This window comes from Zootoca vivipara, chromosome 4 (assembly GCF_963506605.1).
Source record: "Zootoca vivipara chromosome 4, rZooViv1.1, whole genome shotgun sequence".
NCBI classification, from domain to species: domain Eukaryota; kingdom Metazoa; phylum Chordata; class Lepidosauria; order Squamata; family Lacertidae; genus Zootoca; species Zootoca vivipara.
In genome coordinates, this window is record NC_083279.1 from 82,288,659 (window position 1) to 82,311,384 (window position 22,726).

A 22,726-nucleotide genomic window follows, 5' to 3' on the forward strand; every position below is an offset into this window, starting at 1 on the left:
TAAAGAGGTTAAGCCAAAAGGCCTTAGCTAAATAAGTGGTTTTTATGCTGAAGCCTGAAGGAGGAGAGATAGAGAGGTAGCACCACCTTAGTATTATGAGTTGAAGGTTTGGGAATATCCAGCTGCAAAAAGATTGGATGGAGTCTTCTAAAAGATCAGGAGACCAATTTCTCTCTGAGAATCTGAGAGATTCGTGGCTTATGGCCTGGATACAAAGAGCTACTTAGGGTGATATGCATGTAATACAGTCGTTGACTACTCCACTCTCTGATGCCTTGCTCTGCAGCCGCATTTTTAAAAATTAACTTTTGTCTTCTATAATCGCTGTGTGTCAAATTTTCTTCAGAACCAGTTAATTTGAGGATTCAAATGTTAAGTCAGAAAGCGTAATTAAACCTCTTTGGTATCTTTAGATACTTGTGCAACATTGTGATTCGTAATTAACAGTTCACAAACTTGGGCATTTATAATTAGCAAAAACCTTTCTTTGTCCCAGTTCTGTTACACAAATGCTTAACTGAAGCCAATGTTAAGTAAATTAGGGACGATCTTAGGGAAAATGCAATTTTCTCCTTCTCCTGTAAGCATTAAGGCCTGGAGATTGCATCTGGCTGGCCGGTTGCTTATCTCAGCATCCAGAGCTCAATCTGATGACTCCTGGATGCATCCCCAGGGAATGGTGATATTCTGCAACAGCCGTTGCCTACTGGCTCTCTGTTTAATAGCAAACATTCATCCCACGTCCCATTCAAAACCACCACTATCTTGATTTTTTTCGATTGTGGCATATTGTGGTCTTTGATTAGGAAGAGCTGCAGGCTGATGATACATGTAGTGGAATTAATAATATTCTACAATGTCTTTGCTTCCATTATTTCCGTAGTCATAGAGATGGGTCAAGTCTTGTGCTGGAGAGGACTGATTGTATCAGGCTTGATTAATTTGTTTATATGCTCAGCTATGATACGTTTGTTTTAATAAAGATACTTGATAGAAGAGAGTGATCCACGGTTTGTAATAGCTCTATCTCATTCTTTGTCCCTAACATGCTTCTTTGTTGTTTAGTTGTTTAGTCGTGTCCGACTCTTCGTGACCCCATGGACCATAGCACGCCAGGCACTCCTGTCTTGCACTGCCTCCCTCAGTTTGGTCAAACTCATGTTCGTAGCTTCGAGAACTCTGTCGTCCCCTTCTCCTAGTGCCCTCCATCTTTCCCAGCATCAGGGTCTTTTCCAGGGAGTCTTCTCTTCTCATGAGGTGGCCAAAGTATTGGAGCCTCAGCTTCACGATCTGTTCTTCCAGTGAGCACTCAGGGCTGATTTCCTTAAGAATGGATAGGTTTGATCTTCTTGCAGTCCATGGGACTCTCAAGAGTCTCCTCCAGCACCATAATTCAAAAGCATCAATTCTTCGGCGATCAGCCTTCTTTATGGTCCAGCTCTCACTTCCATACATCACTACTGAGAAAACCATAGCTTTAACTATACGGACCTTTGTCGGCAAGGTGATGTCTCTGCTTTTTAAGATGCTGTCTAGGTTTGTCATTGCTTTTCTCCCAAGAAGCAGGCGTCTTTTAATTTCATGACTGCTGTCACCATCTGCAGTGATCAAGGAGCCCAAGAAGGTAAAATCTCTCATTGCCTCCATTTCTTCCCCTTCTATTTGCCAGGAGGTGATGGGACCAGTGGCCATGATCTTGGTGTTTTTTTTTTTTATGTTAAGCTTCAGACCATATTTTGCGCTCTCCTCTTTCACCCTCATCAAAAGGTTCTTTAATTCCTCCTCACTTTCTGCCATCAAGGTTGTGTCATCTGCATACCAGAGGTTGCTGACATGCTTCTTAAAAGTGCACTATTTGGTTGACGTAATTTTTTTCGAAGGAGTTTTCATCTTCCCACCTCCAAAGATTTCAGTTAGCTTTACAGTAGGTTAAGCTTTTAAATACTTCTCTGTATTGGTAAGGTGCCCAAGCTTTTCTGTTTTACGATGTTCCCTGTCAAAAGTAAGCATTTTAAAATGGTTGAATCTTCAAAGAAGCATTAGTAATGCGAGCAAACAACTAAATGTCCATGCGTAAGAAGGAAAAACTAATTGGCAATCTAGGACACCTTGATCAAATTTCCTGCATTCACACCTCTAAAGTATATCAGTACCTGACATCAACCTAAACTTCACATTGTAGACCTGTAATCATAAATCAACATCCTGGTTGCAGTGTTGTTAGCTCAAGAGCTTTAAGGCAAGAAATATTTATTTTGCTTTCAAGACTGCTGGATCGACTGGAATTAATTTGTTATGCAAAAGTTCTCCTTAGGAGTACACATAAATGCACACATGCAAAAAAAAAATCAAATTAGTTAAATAAAAGTCCAAAAGTAGCTTTTGACCTCCCAAGACTGCACAGTTATAATACAGAAATTCCTGTGACAATTCTTCTGTAGTTTTTTTTTAAGTTGGCTACTTCAGTGATGTATAGTTTTAAACAGCCAGTCTTTCCTTTTATTATTGGCATTCAAATAACAAAAGCAAATCTCTTTACTCCAATGTGATTGTTTCAGATAGTTCTTTAATAATGATGCATGAGCCATAAGAAGGAAATTAACTGAATGTAAGCCAAAAGCAGAATTTCCGGTAAAGTTTCCTTGGCATCCTTAAGAGAATATTTATTTATTTTCCCCATTTTTGTTTAAAAATGTATGCTTATTTGCAAGTAAGAACACTCAGAGCTTGCAGTAGCTGCTTCAGAGTGTATTTGCTCTGAGATCTTAACAGGGTTAGTAATTCGACTATGGCATTGACAGTTTTGTAAAATTCTGGGTATGTTTTGAAAGTTGATTGTACACAAGAAGTATCTGAAATTTACCTTCAAGACTGAAATCATCTGCTGCCCCTTGAGCTTGGTACCAAATTGAAAAATCAACTTAATGCAGATTTGTGGTGTTCCAAGGCTGAATTACAGTTTCAAGATTTCTGTTGATTGTTCTCTCTTTCCAAATGAATCTGTGCAGTTCTCTTCTTTAGGGACCACTGTAGATGTAATGATTCTGCATTACCTCCCTGGAATGAATTCACTTCCTCCCACTTTAAGAGAAGCTAAGGGACAGGCTGCCACACATATTAATCACAGTTAATTAAAATGCAGTCCTATGTGCACGCTTTCAATAATAGTTCTCATTGAATCCAGTAGGGCTCACTTTGTAAATATGCATAGGCTTGACTAGTTAACCAATTTCAAATGCCGGTTAATTGGGGGACTTGGTTAGATTTAGCCAGTGCTATTTTTCTAGAAAAAGAGGTGCTGGAACTCACCATGAACGCCTCCCTTGTTCTCTTAGAATGGCGATGGTGCCCACCTGAGAGGTGCCAGAACTGAGTTCCTGTGAGTTCCCTCTGAAAAAGCCCTGGATTTAACACTGGGTTAATGTAACCCTTGCATTGTTTAACTTGGGGGGGGGGGATTTAGGGAGGGAGCATGCAGTGCTGCAGCACACTCCTAATTTTTTTAATATGCTGATAAGATCCTTCCTCCTTATGTTTGGAACAGCTCTAAATGTCCTTTGTGCCTCCCTGAGCATTTAAACCTCTGCCTCTTCTACGTTTAGATGCTACTAATGCAGCAAAAATAATAATGAGCATGCCCCCCCACCCATTCATGCTCATGTTGTCAAGGACAATGTCACCTTGTGAAACGTGGACATTTAATTTCAAGACACAATAAATGACTTCCTCCAGGCTAAGGCCGGAACCAACAACAGGTGATGCAACTATTATAGCTAAATGGGGCACAGGTTCTGATCCAAATAATGCTGCAATTAGTGTGGTTTTATATTCAATATCCTGTTGACGTTGGAAGGAAATGACAGGAGCAGTTACAAAATTAAACATCCTAGATGGTGCACAAAGTTGATACAGGCACTGTAATAGAGACTCGGGTTAAATACACACCACAAACTGAAAAAGTCAAGCTGTCGAGTAGAGGCATAGGGGAAGAAAGCTTGCTTAAAATGGAAGAAGCAAAAGCAGGTGAGCTGTGCCTGCAAGCATGACAAAATGCATAATAAGGCAGGCAAACTCTGAAATTTGACAAGTGACATGTCAAAGATATACTAGTAAAGAATACAATTCATTTTATGAATCTGCCAGAGACTTATGGGGACTAAGCCATCTTAGGAAAAGATAAAATACATCATATATATTTGTACCATGGCAGAGAATATGCTGTTCAGGTTCTTCATAGTGACAATGTTTGTGTTCTTATTGCAGACATTAACAAGAAAAAAATATGCCAGAGATTTTATTACAGTTGATTAAATCTTGAATGTTTTTCAAAAATTGCACTACGAATATAAGAAACGCATTGTGAACAGTTTGTCAGTAGTACTGGTAGTTAATGGCAGAGGCAAAATTGGTCAGATTCTCTTTCTTTCCATGTCTCTAAATTTTGGGTTGCTTTTAGACAATCCCTTCTTGTAGCTGTCCCTGCTTTCGGTCAATCCCTAATATTCATTGTAGAGTCCTGGGCTAGGAGGAGGAGAGCCTCTAGAATTGCAGGTTCTGTGCAATAATGCTCAGAATAATGCCCAGAATAATGCTATGCTCAAAATAATGCCACCACCTTCACAGGTGAGATGGATAGAGACAAGACAGGGCCTTTCAGGACATAAAGCACCATCATGGAACTTTCTGCCAGATTACTAGACAGTGTGTAAACTTCTCTTTCTATTTGCCTCAAATGGATTTTGCTTGTTTTGCTTGTTTTGCTGCTGTCGGTTCTCCTGATATTGTTTGCCTCTCTGCTGTTTTAGCCATTTTTTAACACCATTTTAAATTTTTCCCTAGCTGTTTTGGATATTTGTTTTGAACACGAATGTAAGACATACGGGTTTTGAAATAAAAATAGTTTGGATGTACTCAAGAGCTTGAGCGTACCCAGTGGAATTTTTATTTTATTCATATAATAATATAATATAATATAATATAATATAATATAATATAATATAATATAATATAATATAATATAATATAATATAATATAATATAATATAATATAATATAATATAATATAATATAATATTCCTGTAAAATAAAAAAATTCCTTCAGTAGCACCTTAAAGACCAACTAAGTTTTTATTTTGGTATGAGCTTTCGTGTGCATGCACACTTCTTCAGATACCAGGTATCTGAAGAAGTGTGCATGCACACGAAAGCTCATACCAAAATAAAAACTTAGTTGGTCTTTAAGGTGCTACTGAAGGAATTTTTTTATTTTACTTCGATCCAGACCAACACGGCTACCTACCTGTAACAGGTATCTGAAGAAGTGTGCATGCACACGAAAGCTCATACCAAAATAAAAACTTAGTTGGTCTTTAAGGTGCTACTGAAGGAATTTTTTTATTTTACTTCGATCCAGACCAACACGGCTACCTACCTGTAACCATAATATTTCCTGGTACATCTCTTCCCCCTGCCCCACCCTTGTTGTATGGCATACTCCTTTTTAAGACTATCCTGAAAGAGGTTTGATATACACCATGGGGCATTGCTGGGAGAATAATAGCCCAGATTTCCCTGGGGCACATGAAACAAGCCAGAGGGTTCTTTGGATCATGAAATATAACAGCATGATGTGCTAAGCCATGACACTGTGCCCTCAACATTTCTTGAGAAGCAGGAGCGGGATTCGCTGAATAACTCCATCAGTGCAAGGCCTTTGCAAAGACCACTGCTTGGGCAGTGGGCATTTATTGCTCTCCTGCCCCTGACCCCTCCCAAATTGGCTCTGGACAGGGTCAGGGGAACGCCCAGAACAGCATTCGGGGAGGAGAGGGGTTCTCATTCCATCTGTCAGGCTTCACGGCTTGTGCAGACAGAACATTCATCGAAGCACAAAGTTTGAATCCCCCCTAGGTTTTTAAACCACTTTAATCAAAGATAAATTGGAAACATTTCTAAATATTATACCCAGGAAAATAGTATTGTTTGTTAGAACTAATGAGATTTTGCATCCTTGGGGTTTAGTAATGAGATGAGTGCATGTAATGCAGGCAGCCTCCTACAGAAACTTGGATGATAGCATGCATTTAGTAACAGATGGGTTGTGGCCTGTATACCCAGTTGCAAATGTTTTCCAGCTCATCATAATTTTTAATATCTGCCAGTCCTTTTGCTTGAATTTTTCAACTGAAAAATGCATCCCCCCCCCCGACAAAGTCCTTTACTTAGATTACATCTGCTTTCTACACTGCTATTTGGTTCTCTTATTTGTGCAGAGTGAGCTTAAAGAACACTGTGCATTTACGAAAGCCAGAAATACATCTGTACCAAGGACAAGATAAGATAAAACTCGCTTCCGGAAAATACATCAGCCAGCCATTCAACAAGAACAGTCTTGTTTCTTAGTTAAGCAACACATTTGGTGAATTACCACTGTGTTTGTGCACATCCAGATTTTTCACTAATGTTTATTTGGTTTTTTTTAAGGGCAGTATTAGGGGAAGAACAACACTTATCTTTTAGAAAATGAGAAGAGAGGAGGAGTAGACACAGCATCAGTTTCTGTCTAATGCTGCCACTATTAGAAGCGGTTGGCTTGTAATGTTTGGCTTCTGATAGCTTTATTTTTTGTTTATTTGGCACCTCTCTGCATTGGGGGCATTGTTTCCCTCTGATTTGCAGGCAGCCCAATTTGCCTAGCATTGGCTGAGGCCGATAGAACCATTTATTTAAAAAGCTCACTTACCTGTGAGTAAGCCCCGCTCAGCTCAGTGACACTTATGTAGGAGTTAACATATACATGGACTTGATCAGTTAGATTGTAAGCCTGCTATCTTTCAAAAAGTGAGAGCAGTCTCAGTAGGAAATAAAAAATTAGCGACAACACACAGTTCATGAATATTATAGAGTGGTAGAACTAGAAACTCACTGTTTGGTGCCCTTTAAGATTTTAGTTTTCTGTAGCTCAGCAGTTCCCTCCATAGAGTTGCAAGTTAAACTATGGAATCAATCAGCTGCTGGCATCTAGAAATGGGTTGCTTCGCTAATCATTCTCAAAACTGATCTTGACTACAACAGTAAGTTTGGGGTTTTTTTTTGGGGAGGCGGACATCTCCAAATCTTGCTCACAGCCAATATTGGAGGGCTCCAACCCACTCTGCCACTCTCTTCTGGGACTCCTAAAAAGATTAAGGGCTGCCCTTATCCTTATATTAAATGCAATGAAAGGCTTAATACTCCCATTCGTCACAGTCCTCACCACCTCTTGGCTGTTACTTAGAAGGACAAAACTAGACACGTTTAATTAAATCACATGTTAAATATCACACCAGCTTTAGACCTAACTGCCTACCTAACTGCCTACCTTCAGAGTATATATATTTCACAGTTACTGCATGAGTCACTGTTCTGAGCATGCTTCCTAACTGGAAGGTGTTAAGTTCAGAGTTCATGTAGAAAAGCAAAGAGCAGCATCTGCCCTTGTGTCCTGCATTGGAAATGATTCTGCCATTTAAATCTTACTTGATGCACAGACTGCTGAATTATCTGATCCCAGTGGAGGTTGATTGGAAAGGGCGCAAGGCCAGGGCAGTGAGTCATGCAGGGATGCAGTAGGCAATCTTCTCTGGGTGTGTGGTCTTCAGTTTTACAGGCTTACAGCCTTATTTAACCATATGACAGGTTGGCTGTGTTGCAGTGAACAATAGCAAAATGTCGTAGAACACTATTGCATCCTATGAACCACAGGCAGGGCTTGTTCAAGAGTGTGGTTCCTAGACAATAATATCATACTACTCTTGAAAATCATTGTGAAGTCTTAAAAAGTTATTAAAGTAGATGATTTCGACACTATTACTTTTTGACTTTGTACGGAAGCTCTGAGCAAAAATTTAGTGTGTTCATCCTGTCTAAATGAGCACCATTAAATTTGGCAGGTTGAACGCTCATAATCCAAAATTAGATTATTTCATAAAAGGCATCAGTTTTTCGCTGCTTCTTTCCCTCATTTCAGAGCGCGCAAATATTTGAGGGCCACAAAACCATGTCTGGCCCATTTTCAAAATCTAAATAATATGTTAACTAAACATTAATTTGGTACATCCCTGTTTCTGTGTTGATAAAATTAGAGATGCTTGAGTTTTGAAAATCCATTAAGAAGGAAGCTCATCAGTATAACAGTATGTGTAATTGGTGTTCTAAGCTTCATTAGTCAGTAGTCTCCAAAACGTAAGGAAAACACTTTCATGAAACTAATTAAACAGTTTAAGATGAGTAATTAAGCTATATTCCTTAGATGAAGATGTTTGGCTTTTAGCCAATGCATCTGGGGTGTGTGGAAGTTCTTTCAATTAACTGCACACTTTGTAATATGTGCATATTTAAGTACATTTAGCTGATGGGAGTCTGACAGCTGAGGTTGCCTATCTGGGTAGCAACTACTCCTGTTCTCCTTCATCATTCAGATATTTGGTCTTGATGCTGTTGATATTACTATTATTACTGAACTGGTGGGTCGTAAATGTTTTATGTTCTTTCGTATGGTGATTACTATTGACTTCCCCTCTACTTCTTTAACCGACGGCTAGATTGTTAATTGTGCTATTTCAGATTTTGTAAGTTTCTCGAAGGATGTAGAAATCTTTTCTACAAAATGTCTGGCCTAAGAAAAGACTTCAGTGCCTAGTGGTAATTCCTACTCACCAAATGAACCCCGACCAGCAACTATTTCTAAGGCTGCTTTTGAAGTTGGATGGTGTCCCAGAATGCAGAGTTTTGGTCAAGCGGTTCAGACACCATAGATTTGCTTGAGAAAAAGAGAGAAGGGCTTAAACTAAACCAACGAAAGTGAAAAGTAGTTTAAGTTAGTGGAATTGCTGTAGCTGCAATGCCAACCAGAGGTTGTAAAGCTAGTACTGAGATCCTAGACTATTTTTGCCACAACCTGGCTGGCTGCAGATATCCTATATAATAAAGTGCAAGTGTCTCTGCGTCCAGTATTCCCTGTGTCCCTGGGTTTGCGCTACTGCGCATGTTCCCCACGGACACAGGGATTAGACGCAGAGACTTGGAACGCACACTTGCGTGCGCGCTCTCCCCACCCCCACCCCTCTGCCAACCGCCGCTCAAAGAAGGTCTCCGAAGCGCCGTCTCATGCCGCTGGTGCTTCTCCGAACCCCGGGATGTTCTAGCTCCCGTTTACTTAACGGGCTGAATTACACTAGTCATTGATAAAGACCTGTTGTAACCCATTTGTAGGCATGAAACTGTCTAATTTATTTATTTATAAATTTTATCTGTAAGCCGCCATGAGTCCCTGTTTGGTTAAAAAGGTGGGGTATATAAATAAGTATATAATAATAATAAGTATTTATATACTGTATGCTAAATCACAAAACATATTGAAGCGGCTCACAACACTAAAATGATAACCATAGGCCTGCAGAGGCCTGGCAGAATAAAAAAAAGGTTTTGAATAGGCATTTAGATGTTGGCACAGAAGGCGCCTGCTGATCAACAAAAGTTTCCCTGTAGACGCAGCCCATAACAGGAATGGTCCAGCTAGTCAGGATCAGGCTCTTTGTAGGGATTGTAGAGGGGAGAGACTTTCAGGAGGGAGGGAAGAGAAAAGAAACCACCTTTTCACCTCCCTGCAATATTCCACAAGTATTCCACGTAGTGCAAAAGTGAACATGTTTATATTTTGCTCCTCTCTGAAATGTTTTATTGCTGTATAGGTTGGAAGGGAGTATTCTGGAGAGTGGGAAAAGGAAAAGGTACCCCTTTCCCATCTCCTCCATTATATATCTTCCACTTACAGTACAGGTAGGGGAAGCCTTTAAAAAACAAAACATAAAACACCTCAATGGCACACATTCCTCTCCCTTCTCTCTGAATCTCATCCCTGTCTCTAGGACACAGTGAGTTGCAGGGGGCTCAGAGAAGGCCCCCTCTTTTCCCAGTAAACAGTCGGCATTCATCTTTTCTGGAAGTAAGTGACCATAGATCTTCCTGGTACTCAATGTTTGGGTGTCCCTGTTTTGCCTACAAATTGAGAGGCACGGGATCACTCAAGTTAGATATTAATGGGAGTGATATAGCTAAATCTTTGAACAAAACTTGTGGATTTTGTTTTAAGATTTAGTCTCTATCTAAATGTTATATATCATCTATAATACCTTCGTGATATCATGCCTGGATTGATTTTGTTTAACACTTGGTGTAGAACCGCAGTTATCCTTGCATCATCTTGAGATCATGCAATATGCATCTGCTCATTAACAGCCACCCACCCACCCACCCACACTCCTTTCTTTTTGAGCGCTGGTCTTTTCCTTCCTGTCCCTGTGATATAGGGACTCCTGAATTTTTTATCATTTTCTTTAGCTGCTAAACATCGAGAAGCAGTTCCAGTTTAATAGTTGGTGACTCCAAGTTATCAGTCCTCTGTCAACTTCCTTTGCTCGGCTGCTCAGAGTCAACTGGCTGTTCTGCAAATTAAACTGTGTGCATTGTGAGCCCTTTTCATTTTCTGCTGTTAAATTATGGAACAGTCTCCCTCTCAAGAGGCTACACAAATAAGTCCCTAAGATTGTATTTCACTTAAGACGCCATCCTTTGAGATTTTTGTTTTGGCCTTCCTGGATTGTAATGCATTAATTGGTGAGAGTCTCTTCCACACAGTCTCAATAATTCAACTGACCTGGGGGGGGGGGATATGCACAACACTTGAATAATCAGCTATATGAGTAATCAAATACTCTATTTACATAAGTTTACATTGATGTGAGCAACACTCAATGAATGTAGATAACCTAAACTTGAATGTAGATAACCTAAACTTAAATAATTTATTCAATGCCCCAGAAATCAGGACTAGATCAGAAATTACTGTTTTGAATCCTTGAAATCCTTATTTAAAAATGTAAATATATTTAAAACTGTCCACTATTATGGATCATTTACTTTGGACAAGTTTAGACTGAATGCTAGATCTCTGTAGATCATGATTTACAAAACAGAAGCTGTCCTTAGGGGATGAGTTCAGTTCTTCCATACAATTCTTGCCTAGCTAACTTGCCTTGGTGCTAATTATAGTTTCACATTCAGTGTATACCATTGCAAACCACGGTGCAATCGAAACCAAGATACATAAATTCAGTCCCCATTTTATGAGGGAAACTCGTTTCATTGGTGCACATGTGACATGAAACCCGGGTTAACACTAGGAAAGCTGGAAAATTGCTAGCTTCCAATTACAATTTACAAACCATGGTTTAGGGAGGTTTTTAATGTTTGAAGTTTTATTCTGTTTTTAATGTTCTGTTGAAAGCTGCCCAGAGTGGCTGGGGAAACCCAGCCAGATGGGCGGGGTAATAATAATAATAATAATAATAATAATAATAATAATAATAATAATAATAATAAATGCTTCATGATTACTTTCCTTATAATTGCTTTAAGGATAGCTCCTAACAATCAATCATTAGCGTAGAAAGGTTTTGTGACATTTATTCATTCTCCCTCATACTCACTCACTTCTGTTTCAGGCCAAATCTTTAGATCGCTTATAGCAGGCATCCCCAAACTGCGGCCCTCCAGATGTTTTGGCCTACAACTCCCATGATCCCTAGCTAACAGGACCAGTGGTCGGGGAAGATGGGAATTGTAGTCCAATACATCTGGAGGGCCGAAGTTTGGGGGTGCCTGGCTTATAGCCATATGGGTCATTCCTCTTTTAGTCCCTCCTGTTTCCTGAGATCATCATTGTGTTCAGGTCTTGGGTGTTCTTTCTGGTATGGAGACTGGAAGCAGCCTCCCTGTGTCTGTCAATTTTCTGGCCATTGACTGGGACCAGAATGTGCTTCTCTTTGCCACTGGATACTTCCATGGAGAGAGAGAAGTACATCCTCCTATTGGTCTTTGTTCCTTTAGCTCAGCCTATCGTAACCTTGAGGGATGCGGGTGGCGCTGTAGTCAAAACCACAGAGCCTAGGGCTTGCTGATCAGAGGGTCGGTGGTTCGAATTCCCATGGCGGGGTGAGCTCCTGTTGTTCGGTCCCAGCTCCTGCCCACCTAGCAGTTCAAAAGCATGTCAAAGTGCAAGTAGATAAATAGGTACCGCTATAGCAGGAAGGTAAACGGCGTTTCCGTGTGCTGCTCTGGTTCGCCAGAAGCGGCTTAGTCATGCTGGCCACATGACCCGGACGCTGTCTGCGGACAAACACCGGCTGCCTTGGCCTATAGAGCAAGAGTCGTCCACGACTGGATCTAACGGTCAGGGGTACCTTTACCGTACCTTTACCTTTTATCCTAACCTTGGATTCCCAGATGTTGTTGAACTACCAGCCCCATCATTCCTGACTGTTGCTCCTGCTGGCTATGGATAATGGAGAGCAAAGGTTGGCAAAGGCAGAGGCCAGGATGTTGTTCTCCTTACTTCTGCAGCCCCCAGGGCAGCTAATTATAATTATACCCCAACTATAATTCTGTAGGTGGTGTGGGTAGCATGGCAGGTAGATTATGCTTCTAGGTTTTCTAACGGCTCTATCTAATTGAAAATCAAATGTTTTCATGGCTATTTTAACCATTTAGTATGAATTCTTGTTCAGTAAAACTTCATTTTCAATAGCTTTCTTCCTGGTCTAAATCAGGGGTAGCTTGATGGTGGTGTTTTCCAAATGTTGTTGAACTCCAACTGCCTCCATGACTAGTGGTTGTAGCCCAACAACATCTGGCAGCCACTTGGTTAGCTACTTGGCATACATTATTCAATCATTGTACAGTAGGCAGGTCAGCATCAATCCTGCATTTCAGAGCAAAGTCTTGAGTATGGTTATGGAAGGCGGGTCTTGAGTTCAAAAGAAGCCAGGGCTTCTTGACTCATCGTTAAGGATAAAATCCTGTGCACACTTTCCTGGGAGTAAGCCCCCATCCAACCGAATAGTACTTCTAGAAAGGCTTCTGTGGGATTCACTGTAAGACTCCAAGGTGCAATACTTATCTGAATTTTTAAAAAACCCTGGGAAATAAATCAAACTACTACAGTATATGACATATAAAACATTTGGCGAGCATGAGAAGCCTGTTGCATTGCACTCCTCAAATGTTCCAGTGAATTCTGTTACATGCCAAGGTGTGACTGATGAAAAATACTGACCTTTCCCCAGACAGATACATGCACAGTCTTGACATGACTTATTATTTCTTCTGTGTTCAACAATTTGCAGAATGTTTATTTGAGGTTGTTTATTAACTGGAGGTTGCCCAGTAGCTGGGAATAGCCCAGAGTATTGCTTTGGACCCTTGTGAGCACAGGTTTAATGTATAAATAAATCTTATTAAGGTAAAATCTATGCTTATTCTTCTGAAAAAAGAAGGAGCAAGATCATTTGCTGATGAAAATGTAGTAAAGGGCAGTTGTGTTTCCCTTTTTTCTGTTTTGGACATTTATCCAGTATTTCTGTGTAGGTTCACCTGAAGTCTATAATTAAGCCCTTAGAGCCCTGGTGCTTTCATAACCACAGAACTTTCTTACTCTCACAGAGCTGTCAGGGATAAGCTGTCATTATTGGTAAGGAGAACAGATGTGAGGTAGACACATACGGTAGTTGATTTGTCTGAAAATGACTTGGATAGAGATTTATATAGGCATTTATTAAACTTGACAAAGCTGGATTTTAATGAGCCCAATTTTGATGACATTCCCCTTATTAGAGCTAATTTAATCAATTAACATACAATCAACTGCTGCTTTCTAATTACTGAGAAGCTTATACTCTGTCCTCTAATTTTTCCCTCTTTAAATTTAAAGACATCAGACTAAGATCTGATACAGATACAATGCTAGATACTTGCATATCATGGTTTGCAAATCCAGAATCCAGTCTCGAGAACTATGCCTCTTACCTCCTCTAGATCATTTTTTTCCTTTCCTTCCCTTGTTGGTATTAATGATAGTTTAGAGCAGGGTTTCCCATTGGGCCTCCAGCTGTTTTAAGACTACAATTCCCACTATCTCTGACCACTGGCCCTGCTAGGTAGGGAGTTGTAGTCCAAAAACAGCTGGAGACTCTGGGAAACTCTGGTTTAAAGTATAGTGTGCTTGTCAAGGTTCCTTTTATCAGTGTTTGCCGACCACTTGAAACCAGGGTTACAAGTTCTCGTGTAAGTGGAGGTCACAGAACTTTGGTTCCTTCGTTCCTTTCATGAAAGACCAAAGCAAGCATCCTAAAGGATGCTTTATGTATAGGATAGCTGTGTATTATGCATGTAATTATTTAAAATATTTCATACCTCCAACTGAAAGTTTTTCAGGGCTGTTTACAGCTCAGGTTGTTCTGAAGTGGATAATTCCAGGCAAACTATCTATATACATCTGATAGCGGATAAACCATGTTTAATGAAACACTCTCAGTTGTAAGGTTCTTACACTGAAAAATTGCAGTTTGGATAGCTTGTTTTCTTTGATTTTGTTATAGGTGCCATTTTTAGACATATGATATGACAACAGTTTTAAATGACCCCCCCCCATTTCAATTTATGTCCTCTATTTTTGCACCTTCGTACAGACAGCAGGCTTCAAAGAAGATAATGAAGTGGTCCTTGTCAGAACAGATCAGTCTGGTAGAGCATGGCCAGTTAACATTCCAGGAGAACTGCTGGAACCAAGTGGCAGAAAAAAGAAGCAGAAGGTATGTGTGATAAAGATGCTTATTTCACATCTTTTGTTATAATAAATATTATTATTATTACTTTCTTAAATGTAGCATATAGGACAAGGGTTCAGGCAGGAGGATGTGAGGGAACTCCACGAATTCCCCGTTGTATCAGTTTGGGGCTACTTTGCTGAAATTAGGTATGCTTTGTAAAATTCAGGTGCTGAATTGCGTTCACTTACTTTTATAAAGTTGTTTTTAGACTGGATTCGTTTTAGCATAACCAGACAGTGGCACCAAATGAATATCCATGTACTTGTTATTCGTTTTCAGGTCACGACTCACGTGGAGAAGGAAAGGGTCCGCTATTTTCAGGATGATGATGATCTGAGCCTGACGGATTTGGTCAGAAATGAAAAGATGAGGACAGCAGAGGATCAAAATAAGCTTTTCATGAGAATGGCATCAAAGGTAAGGCCCAATGTGTCTGAATTTATATTGAAACCTAATGAGCACTTCCAATATATTAAAACCCCTTACTTTCAACTTTTTTTTAAAAAAATATGTTTGGAATAACATACAGTGATACCTCGACTTACGAACGACTCGACAACCGAATTTTTTGACTTACGAGTGGGGCTAATGGCCGCGTGCTTACAAATGTCTCGAAATCCGAAAGGAAACCACGGCGGTTTTAGATAGGGATTTTTCAATTTACGAATTTTTAGATAGGGAGGCAGTGGAAGACAGGAGTGCCTGGCGTGCTATGGTCCATGGGGTCACGAAGAGTCGGACACGACAAAACGACTAAACAACAACAACAACAGATAGGGTTGCTTCGACTTACGAATTTTTCCGTTTCCAATGCATTCCTATGGGAAATCGCGTTTCCAATGGCGGTTTTCGACTTACGAATTTTTCGACCTACGAAGGTGAACGGATTAAATTCGTAAGTCGAGGCACCACTTTAGATGTATCAAGATCTTCATGTGAGTGTTTCAAGTTTGAGGAAACTGTGATTTGTTCCAATGCTTTATATTTGTGTTATGAATATAATTTTATTGTTTGTATGCTGTTCATAAGATCTTGGTATCATTTTCTTAATGTTGGTGGCTTAGACATTTTTGCAAATAATAAAATAAAGATAACTGGGGTTCTGGGGCAGGAGAAGAGAGAGACAGGAAGCATTTGCAGCTACTTCACAAGCAGCAGCATTTGGGTTGCCCTACAACTTATATTTGAGCCCAGATTTTCCTGGACTGACCCCAGTCCACCTTGTTCGCTACCATACTAACTGTCAGTGTATATTTACAGGTAGGTAGCCTTGTTGGTCTGAGTCGAAGCAAAATAAAAAAATTCCTTCAGTAGCACCTTAAAGACCAACTAAGTTTATATTTTGGTATGAGCTTTCGTGTGCATGCAGGTATCTGAAGAAGTGTGCATGCACACGAAAGCTCATACCAAAATATAAACTTAGTTGGTCTTTAAGGTGCTACTGAAGGATTTTTTTTATTTTGTCAGTGTATATACAATCATAATACTTGGGTGCAATACATCTTATAAAAATCTGAGGTATATGAATTCTGTAGATAAACTTAAACTGAAAAGTAGCAATTTTAATTTTTTGCTGTAACAACACCATCTGAAGCCATTTTGTCATCTTTATTAATGAAGTGCACAGAATTGACATCCATATAATGACTTTCTCTTTCATGCTTTCATTTGTGAGGAAAATGGGTGGAGGGCGGGGATACAGTTGAAATGGATGTCGTCTTCTTGATATTGCTGAAAGTCTAAAAATGATATTCTGACTAGCGTGTGAGAAAGTGGCCCTTCAATACTGCAGAGGATTTTCATTCATCTTTTTGACTGAGATATTGGCTTTGGTGTGTCTGCATTATTTTAAATCAATGGCTGTTCCTCAGTTCTGTTGCAACCAGCAGAATAATGAAATGTGATTTCTAATGTGCAGTAAGGAAGCAAGGCTATCTTCTATTTTTCAGTTTGCCTTGATATATCCTTTAAACAAACTTTTTGAACTTGAAAACTTGATGGTAAAATCACATTGAGATCAGTCTCAGTGCCTTTGCTGTCAACATGAAAGTCAACTAGATTTCACTTGTGTGTAAAGCTGTCCAACTAGATGGTTTTAAAGCAGCATTATGTTCAGTAGAAATTACTGGTAGAAATAGTGATTTGTGAAGGAGGAAGGCACCTTGGAGTAAATAAAATAATGGATTCCAAGAAACGGAAAGAGTACGAGTAGCAAAACAAGAAGTGTTAAATTTTAGGGAAGAGACATTTTTTGACACATTTGGAAATTAAGAACCAGATAGTGTTGGGAAGAGTTACTGAATAGGAATTCAGAAGGGGATGGAGTTGGATGAATTTAAAATTGCTTGCAAGTGGCTCAGTGGTTGGCTACGTGCTTTGCAAAGTAGAAGGTCCCCAGTGTCAGTTCCTGGCATCTCTAGCTAAAAAGGCCAGGAAGCACGTTATGGAAAAGATACCCCTCTGTTTGAGGTCATGGAGAAATGCTGCCAATCAGAAAACATAAACATAAGGCAGATACCTACGTTCCAAATGTAAGGACTTACAAGTTTCACAAGCTGGACAGGGAAATAGACGTTTGCCTTGAGTGTGAGAGGGGAAGTACAGAGCCCAACCACCACCAGCTGCTCTCCCTTATTCTTCCAACCACTGAATATATCTCTCACCTGCCCATACCACCTCTTGCCTCCGGAAAGCTACTTTGCATTGTAGACAAGGGCAATCCAGACACAGTGGAGCAGGGGTAGGAAATTGGATCTACCCAGCAGGCAGGGTCCAGATGTCCCACAACCCCCACAGGCCACTTAGGTTCCTGGGGGCTGCCCACCTGTCAAGCACCTGACATTACCAAGATGCAGGATAACACACTTGCTTTGCTGGCATGTTTTGATTTCCAACTCTGTGGGGAAAGGACATGCCTCTCCGTGGGGCTTGCTGTAAGCACCAGCCAGCCTTGTGCAAGAAAAGTAAAAATAATTTTGCAGGTGTTGATCTGCTTGTGTAAGAGAAGACACCTTAAGTTCTATGGAACTTGCCTAATCATAGTACCATGTCAACTATTGTACTAACGCTTGTGAAACAAGTAGTGGCTGTTTTCCACTATTGTTTATTGGGAGCCAGCCCTGTGTAGTTGATACACCATTGTGCAAGACAAGTATCATTGTTTTGTTTTAGTAGGAAGTGCGGATTAGTTGGCAAACCTAGGCTTCAACAGTAGTCATAGTAGGACTTAAACTAGTAATAAGGAAAACTTGCATAATGAATCCTCATCATTGCAATATTTAATTAACACCTGGATAAAAGCTCCCTTCATTTTATTGTATTAGAACTGAGCCCTAAATACATTTACAGTGTGTGTGTGTGTATTCACAGTCCTTTTAGCTGAAATCTATTGTTTTTCCTAACACCAGTGAGGTTCTGTTCCCCCCCCCAGCTTCCTGTCATGTATTTGGAGTATAACATTCCTGAAATCTAAATGCTTCCATTTAAAATGGGTGATGTCAGTGTTACCATGGCAATTGAAAATCGCACGGATCCAATTTATACAATCTATACACCTTTTTCCTTTCTGGCAGATTTTCAGAGCAGCAGTAACGCTTCTTGCATTCATGTAGAAGGTGTATCTTGAATTGCGATTGCGTTAGTGTTATTATGGGAGAAACGAATGTTCAGTGGGTGAAGGCAAGGGAGAAGCGTACCAGCTTACGAAAGACGGTGAATGGAAAACTAGTTGCACAACCATAGTAATAAATAGAGCCCAAATACGCAAGCATGTGTTAACAGGATTTTATATAACAGAAGGTGGGATTTTTTAATTTTTTTCTTTTCTTTTCTCCACTATACTTTGAGATGGCATTCTTAGGCAAAGTATACATTTTTATTTCGGTTTTTGTGTGTGGCTCTGCTGCCATTTTCCTAAAAGCCATCCTCATAACTGGAAACTGAAGAAAGGAGAGAGAAAAGTTGCAATCAACTTTGTGCCTCAACATCCTAGCCAGCCGTGTACATTCTGGGGCAAGCCAAGCCTGTACTAAAGGGAAGGACTCCACTTGAACTGGGATGGAAACAGACTGTTGGCGCTTAAAATAAAAAAGGTGGCAGAGCAGCTGTTAAATTGATGGGAAGGGGGTAAAGCTGGCAAGAGCTGAGGAGGCGCCATTCAGAATAAATCTCCCCCCAGGGATGAATTTTAAATGTGGGTGGCATAGAACTAGGCTTGTGAGTGCAGGAGCAAAGCATAGCAATTCAGAGAGGCCAAAGCACCGCACTTGAAGAGAGAGATGGTCTTCAAGTGTTTATATGCTAATGCCTCTGAGCCGGGGTGAGTGAACTGGAGTGCTTGGTATTAGAGGCTGGCATTGATAGAATAGAGATGATGGATACTTGGTGGAACAGAGAGAACCAATGGGACATATCGTAGTTATCTCTCGATATAAATTCTGTGGGGAAAAACAGAGAAGGATGTGCCAGAGCTGGTGTCGCTCTGGATGTCCAAGAGAGCATTGAATCCAGCAAGCAAGGAAACCCAAAAGGGACAGAATTCTGATAATCAAAAGTTAGCTGAGAGATAGCAGTCCTGCTGCTTAAGAGGCAGAGATTTCTGCTTCAGCATTGTAGACGGGAACCACATCGTTCAAATAACACACCTTTCTTAAAAGACCCCCTTTGGCCTGTAACTGTGGTTGTAGGGTACGTACTTACGCGCTTAAATGCTCTATGCGGCTGCCATCTTGTTTAATAAAAATGGCTTCAATTAATCGTATATGTTGGACCAGGGTAGTTTGGATGCCAGGAGTATCTTACTGGCATGTATGGTTACACTTCCATGGGAAGCTTATGTAAGTTCCTTGCCTGTGGTCATCGTCACCATCATGTTCTAATGGGGCCTCACAGTGTTATGTATCAGTTTTTCCAGTTTCATAAGAAGTTGCTAAAAACCGGTGCATTGCTTTTGTTCACTTTCTCGCTTGCCTTTTGATTTTAAACAAGATTAGATGAGCTCTCCTATAGTGGTGTACTGCAAGAGAGTGCAGAACTGGGCATGGTAACAATACCCTTTATTTTTTGAATTTTATTTCAAAATTGAGAATAGTAGAGCATATATATTAATAATCACTTGCTATAATGAATTGGAATAAGGAAGTGACACTGAATTGTGGGAAACTTCATGGCCACACTTCTGTAGTCAGTATGTCAAAAATTAGGGGAGGAATTCAATGTCACACTGTTAGAACCAACTGCCCTATCCTTCCTCATTTGCTGTTCAGAACATTCTCTTGCAACCCCCACTCCAGCCAATTTAATGCAGAATTGAAGTACTCCAGTTGTGTATGGACCTTGCCACGTGTTGTAGTAAGTAAGTAAAACCTTTATTGGCATCAAACAAACTCGCATACAAAATAATAAAGATTAAAACTGTCACTGTGGCAAACGCTGTGCCAAGAGAGGGAAGGGAATAATCCGCCATCCGCTTTCACGACAATGGGGCTTCCGGCGACTCAGACGACTGCAGAGTACAACGCCGAGAAAATAGTAAATTAAGATATTGAGCCACCATCTCGGTGAGGACCGGGTCCTTCCCCAGCAAGAGGAACCGCAAGATTTCCCGCTCTGGTCTCCCTCTGGGAATGCAGAGCCGGTCCAGGAACCGTTGACGAAGGTCGACGTAAAGGTTACAATGAAAAACCATATGTGGAAGGCTTTCCACCTGAGGGTCATGACACGGACAGATCCTCTCATCCTTCGCCCTGCCCGAGAATCTTCCCCACAGGAGATTCGATGGATTTGCATTGAACCTGGCCAACGAAAATGCCCTTCTTTCTTGTGGGTTCAGTAGGAAGTCAAGATAGTTAGGTTTTGTTTCATGAGCCCACGGGAGGTGGAAAAGAAGGGGGGAACATGTTGTGCCTGCTGCCGCTATAAGATCCTGTCTCTCAATGTCCCACAACCTAGTAATGACTGTGGCTTTGGCAGATTGTAAGGACATTGAGCGGAGGAGTTCTATTGAAAGCCCCAGTTGCAGTACCTTCCTATTGAAGTGTTGCAGCCCACGTGTTGTATATCATATTCCATATGGATGTTGCCTAAATAATCAAACAGCATGATATCATAATAAGAATACAGTGGTACCTTGGAAGTTGAACGGAGTCCATTCTGGAAGTCTGTTCGACTTCCAAAACTTTTGGGAACCAAGGTGCGGCTTCTGATTGGCTGCTGGATGCTCCTGCAGCCAATTGGAAGCTGTGGAAGTCGCATTGGACGTTTGGGTTCCAAAGAACATTCGCAAACCGGAACACTCACTTCCATTTTTGACCATTTAGGAGCCAAAGCATTCGATTCATAAGGCGTTTGAAAACCAAGGTAAGGCTGTAATGTGCTTCACCTTTATGCATTTTTGTTATTGTCAACTTTTTTCATATGTGTACCCTGCCCTTCCACCCAGCAAGGCAGTGTTATCTTTGATCACCCACAACAACCCTGAGAGATTGGGCTGAGAGTTGGTGATTTGCTCAAGGTCATGAAGGAAACTTCATAGCCAAGAAGGAATCCCTGATCAAAGTCCATCTTTGTCCACATTGACTTAATCTTCCTTTTGCTTCAGTTTTCAGACAAAACGGATAGAGAGTACTACACTCTGGATGATATGTTTGTTTCCAAAGCGGCAACGGGCGAGCGAAGCGGTGAGGAAGACGGAAGGCAAAGGAAACAAGCAATCCGTGAGCATCAGCATCTTGCTGCACGCATGGAGAAGTGCCCTTACTGCTTTGGTAGCCCCGAACTTCCAAAACACCTGATTATTGCAATTGGTAACAAGGTAAGGAAGCAGCACAGCCTGTTCTGAGATGCAAATAGGAAGAAATAAAAGAGGGCTGTTTTCCATTCCATGGTTTTATGAGATTAAAAGTGAGATTGCTTCTTGTGACATGAGTTATTGCCTTTGAATGTTCCCAGCCCTTCCAATTAGGAGGAAAGAGCCACTTCCTCAAGGGTGCGACTAAAATGATACGACTCATGTCTTGAATGATCAAGTTAATCTTCTTCAGTACTTCAGATTTGCAGGTGACCTTGCTGCGATGATATGCAAGGGCTGAATATTTAGGTTGCACAAGGTGGGTAAATAATTTGGAGACCAAATGGTAAGAGAAAAAGGGTCATAGAGGGGAAGTTGAAATTAGAAGCCAGAAAACATAATAAGGTCCACAAAGGCAAAGCAAAGTCATCCAGATTTCAGCAGCACTACAGACAGTAGTCACTGCCTTTTAAAATAAATTTTGGGTTAGTTGCAAAGTGCATGTGGAAGATTTTACTTGAGAATCAAGGTCACCAACTTGCTCCAGTCCAGATGACATTGAACTACAGCTCCCATCATCATAACTATTAGCCGTGTTCACTGAGACTGATGGGAGTTGTAACCCAAAAAATGTTTGGAGGGCACTGTTCCTGTTTTAGACTTTCCTATTTGCCCCACCCACCTCAAAAAACTTGTCAGAAGTATATGCTTACTTCAAGATCTGTAGTTCAACAAGAATCTTATTTCCTCAAGTTTATTGCCTCCCCCAAAGTATTCTGCCTTTCACCCATCCAGACACTCTGGATGACCAAACATTTAAACTAAAATACATGTACAATTCAACAAAATGTAGATAAAAATAACCAGAAACAGACCACAGGATGTATCACCATGTATCCCACAATATTCCTTCACTTCCTCTCCCCACCACTCCAGTTTTTAAATTGGTTACATAATTTGGTGTCCATGTTTCATAATGTTGTAAAACTATAATCATTTTTTTTAAGTCAGCCAATTGCCCCCTTAAGCAGATGGCCATATGATCTCTTTAGACCGAGTTTATTTCAGCAGGAACAGCCGTCAGCCTTACCTCTAAATGCAAAGGTATTAGAGCCTTGAGGATCTCAAAACCTAGGAGGGAACATATGAGAGAAGACGCATCTTGTACAGAAACCCCTTTATTTGTTAGGTGTACTGGCTGTTATTCTTGTGCCTGGTTTCTGACTCGGGGTTT

At 40.6% G+C, this 22,726-nt stretch overlaps 1 protein-coding gene and 1 long non-coding RNA gene across 2 annotated transcripts in view; both read left to right on the top strand.

Annotated features, from left to right (window-relative positions):
* The window catches only part of LOC132592013 (uncharacterized), a 182,371-nt gene that overhangs the window by 143,933 nt on the left and 15,712 nt on the right, over nucleotides 1-22,726 (top strand). The gene's annotated exons all lie outside the window — the stretch shown is intronic.
* The window catches only part of CWF19L2 (CWF19 like cell cycle control factor 2), a 66,564-nt gene that overhangs the window by 28,126 nt on the left and 15,712 nt on the right, over nucleotides 1-22,726 (top strand). The window contains exons 11-13 of the mRNA XM_035114948.2: nucleotides 14,565-14,687; nucleotides 14,985-15,122; nucleotides 21,304-21,516. Of these exons, the coding sequence (XP_034970839.2) occupies nucleotides 14,565-14,687; nucleotides 14,985-15,122; nucleotides 21,304-21,516 (474 nt within the window). The remainder of the gene's footprint in view (nucleotides 1-14,564; nucleotides 14,688-14,984; nucleotides 15,123-21,303; nucleotides 21,517-22,726) is intronic.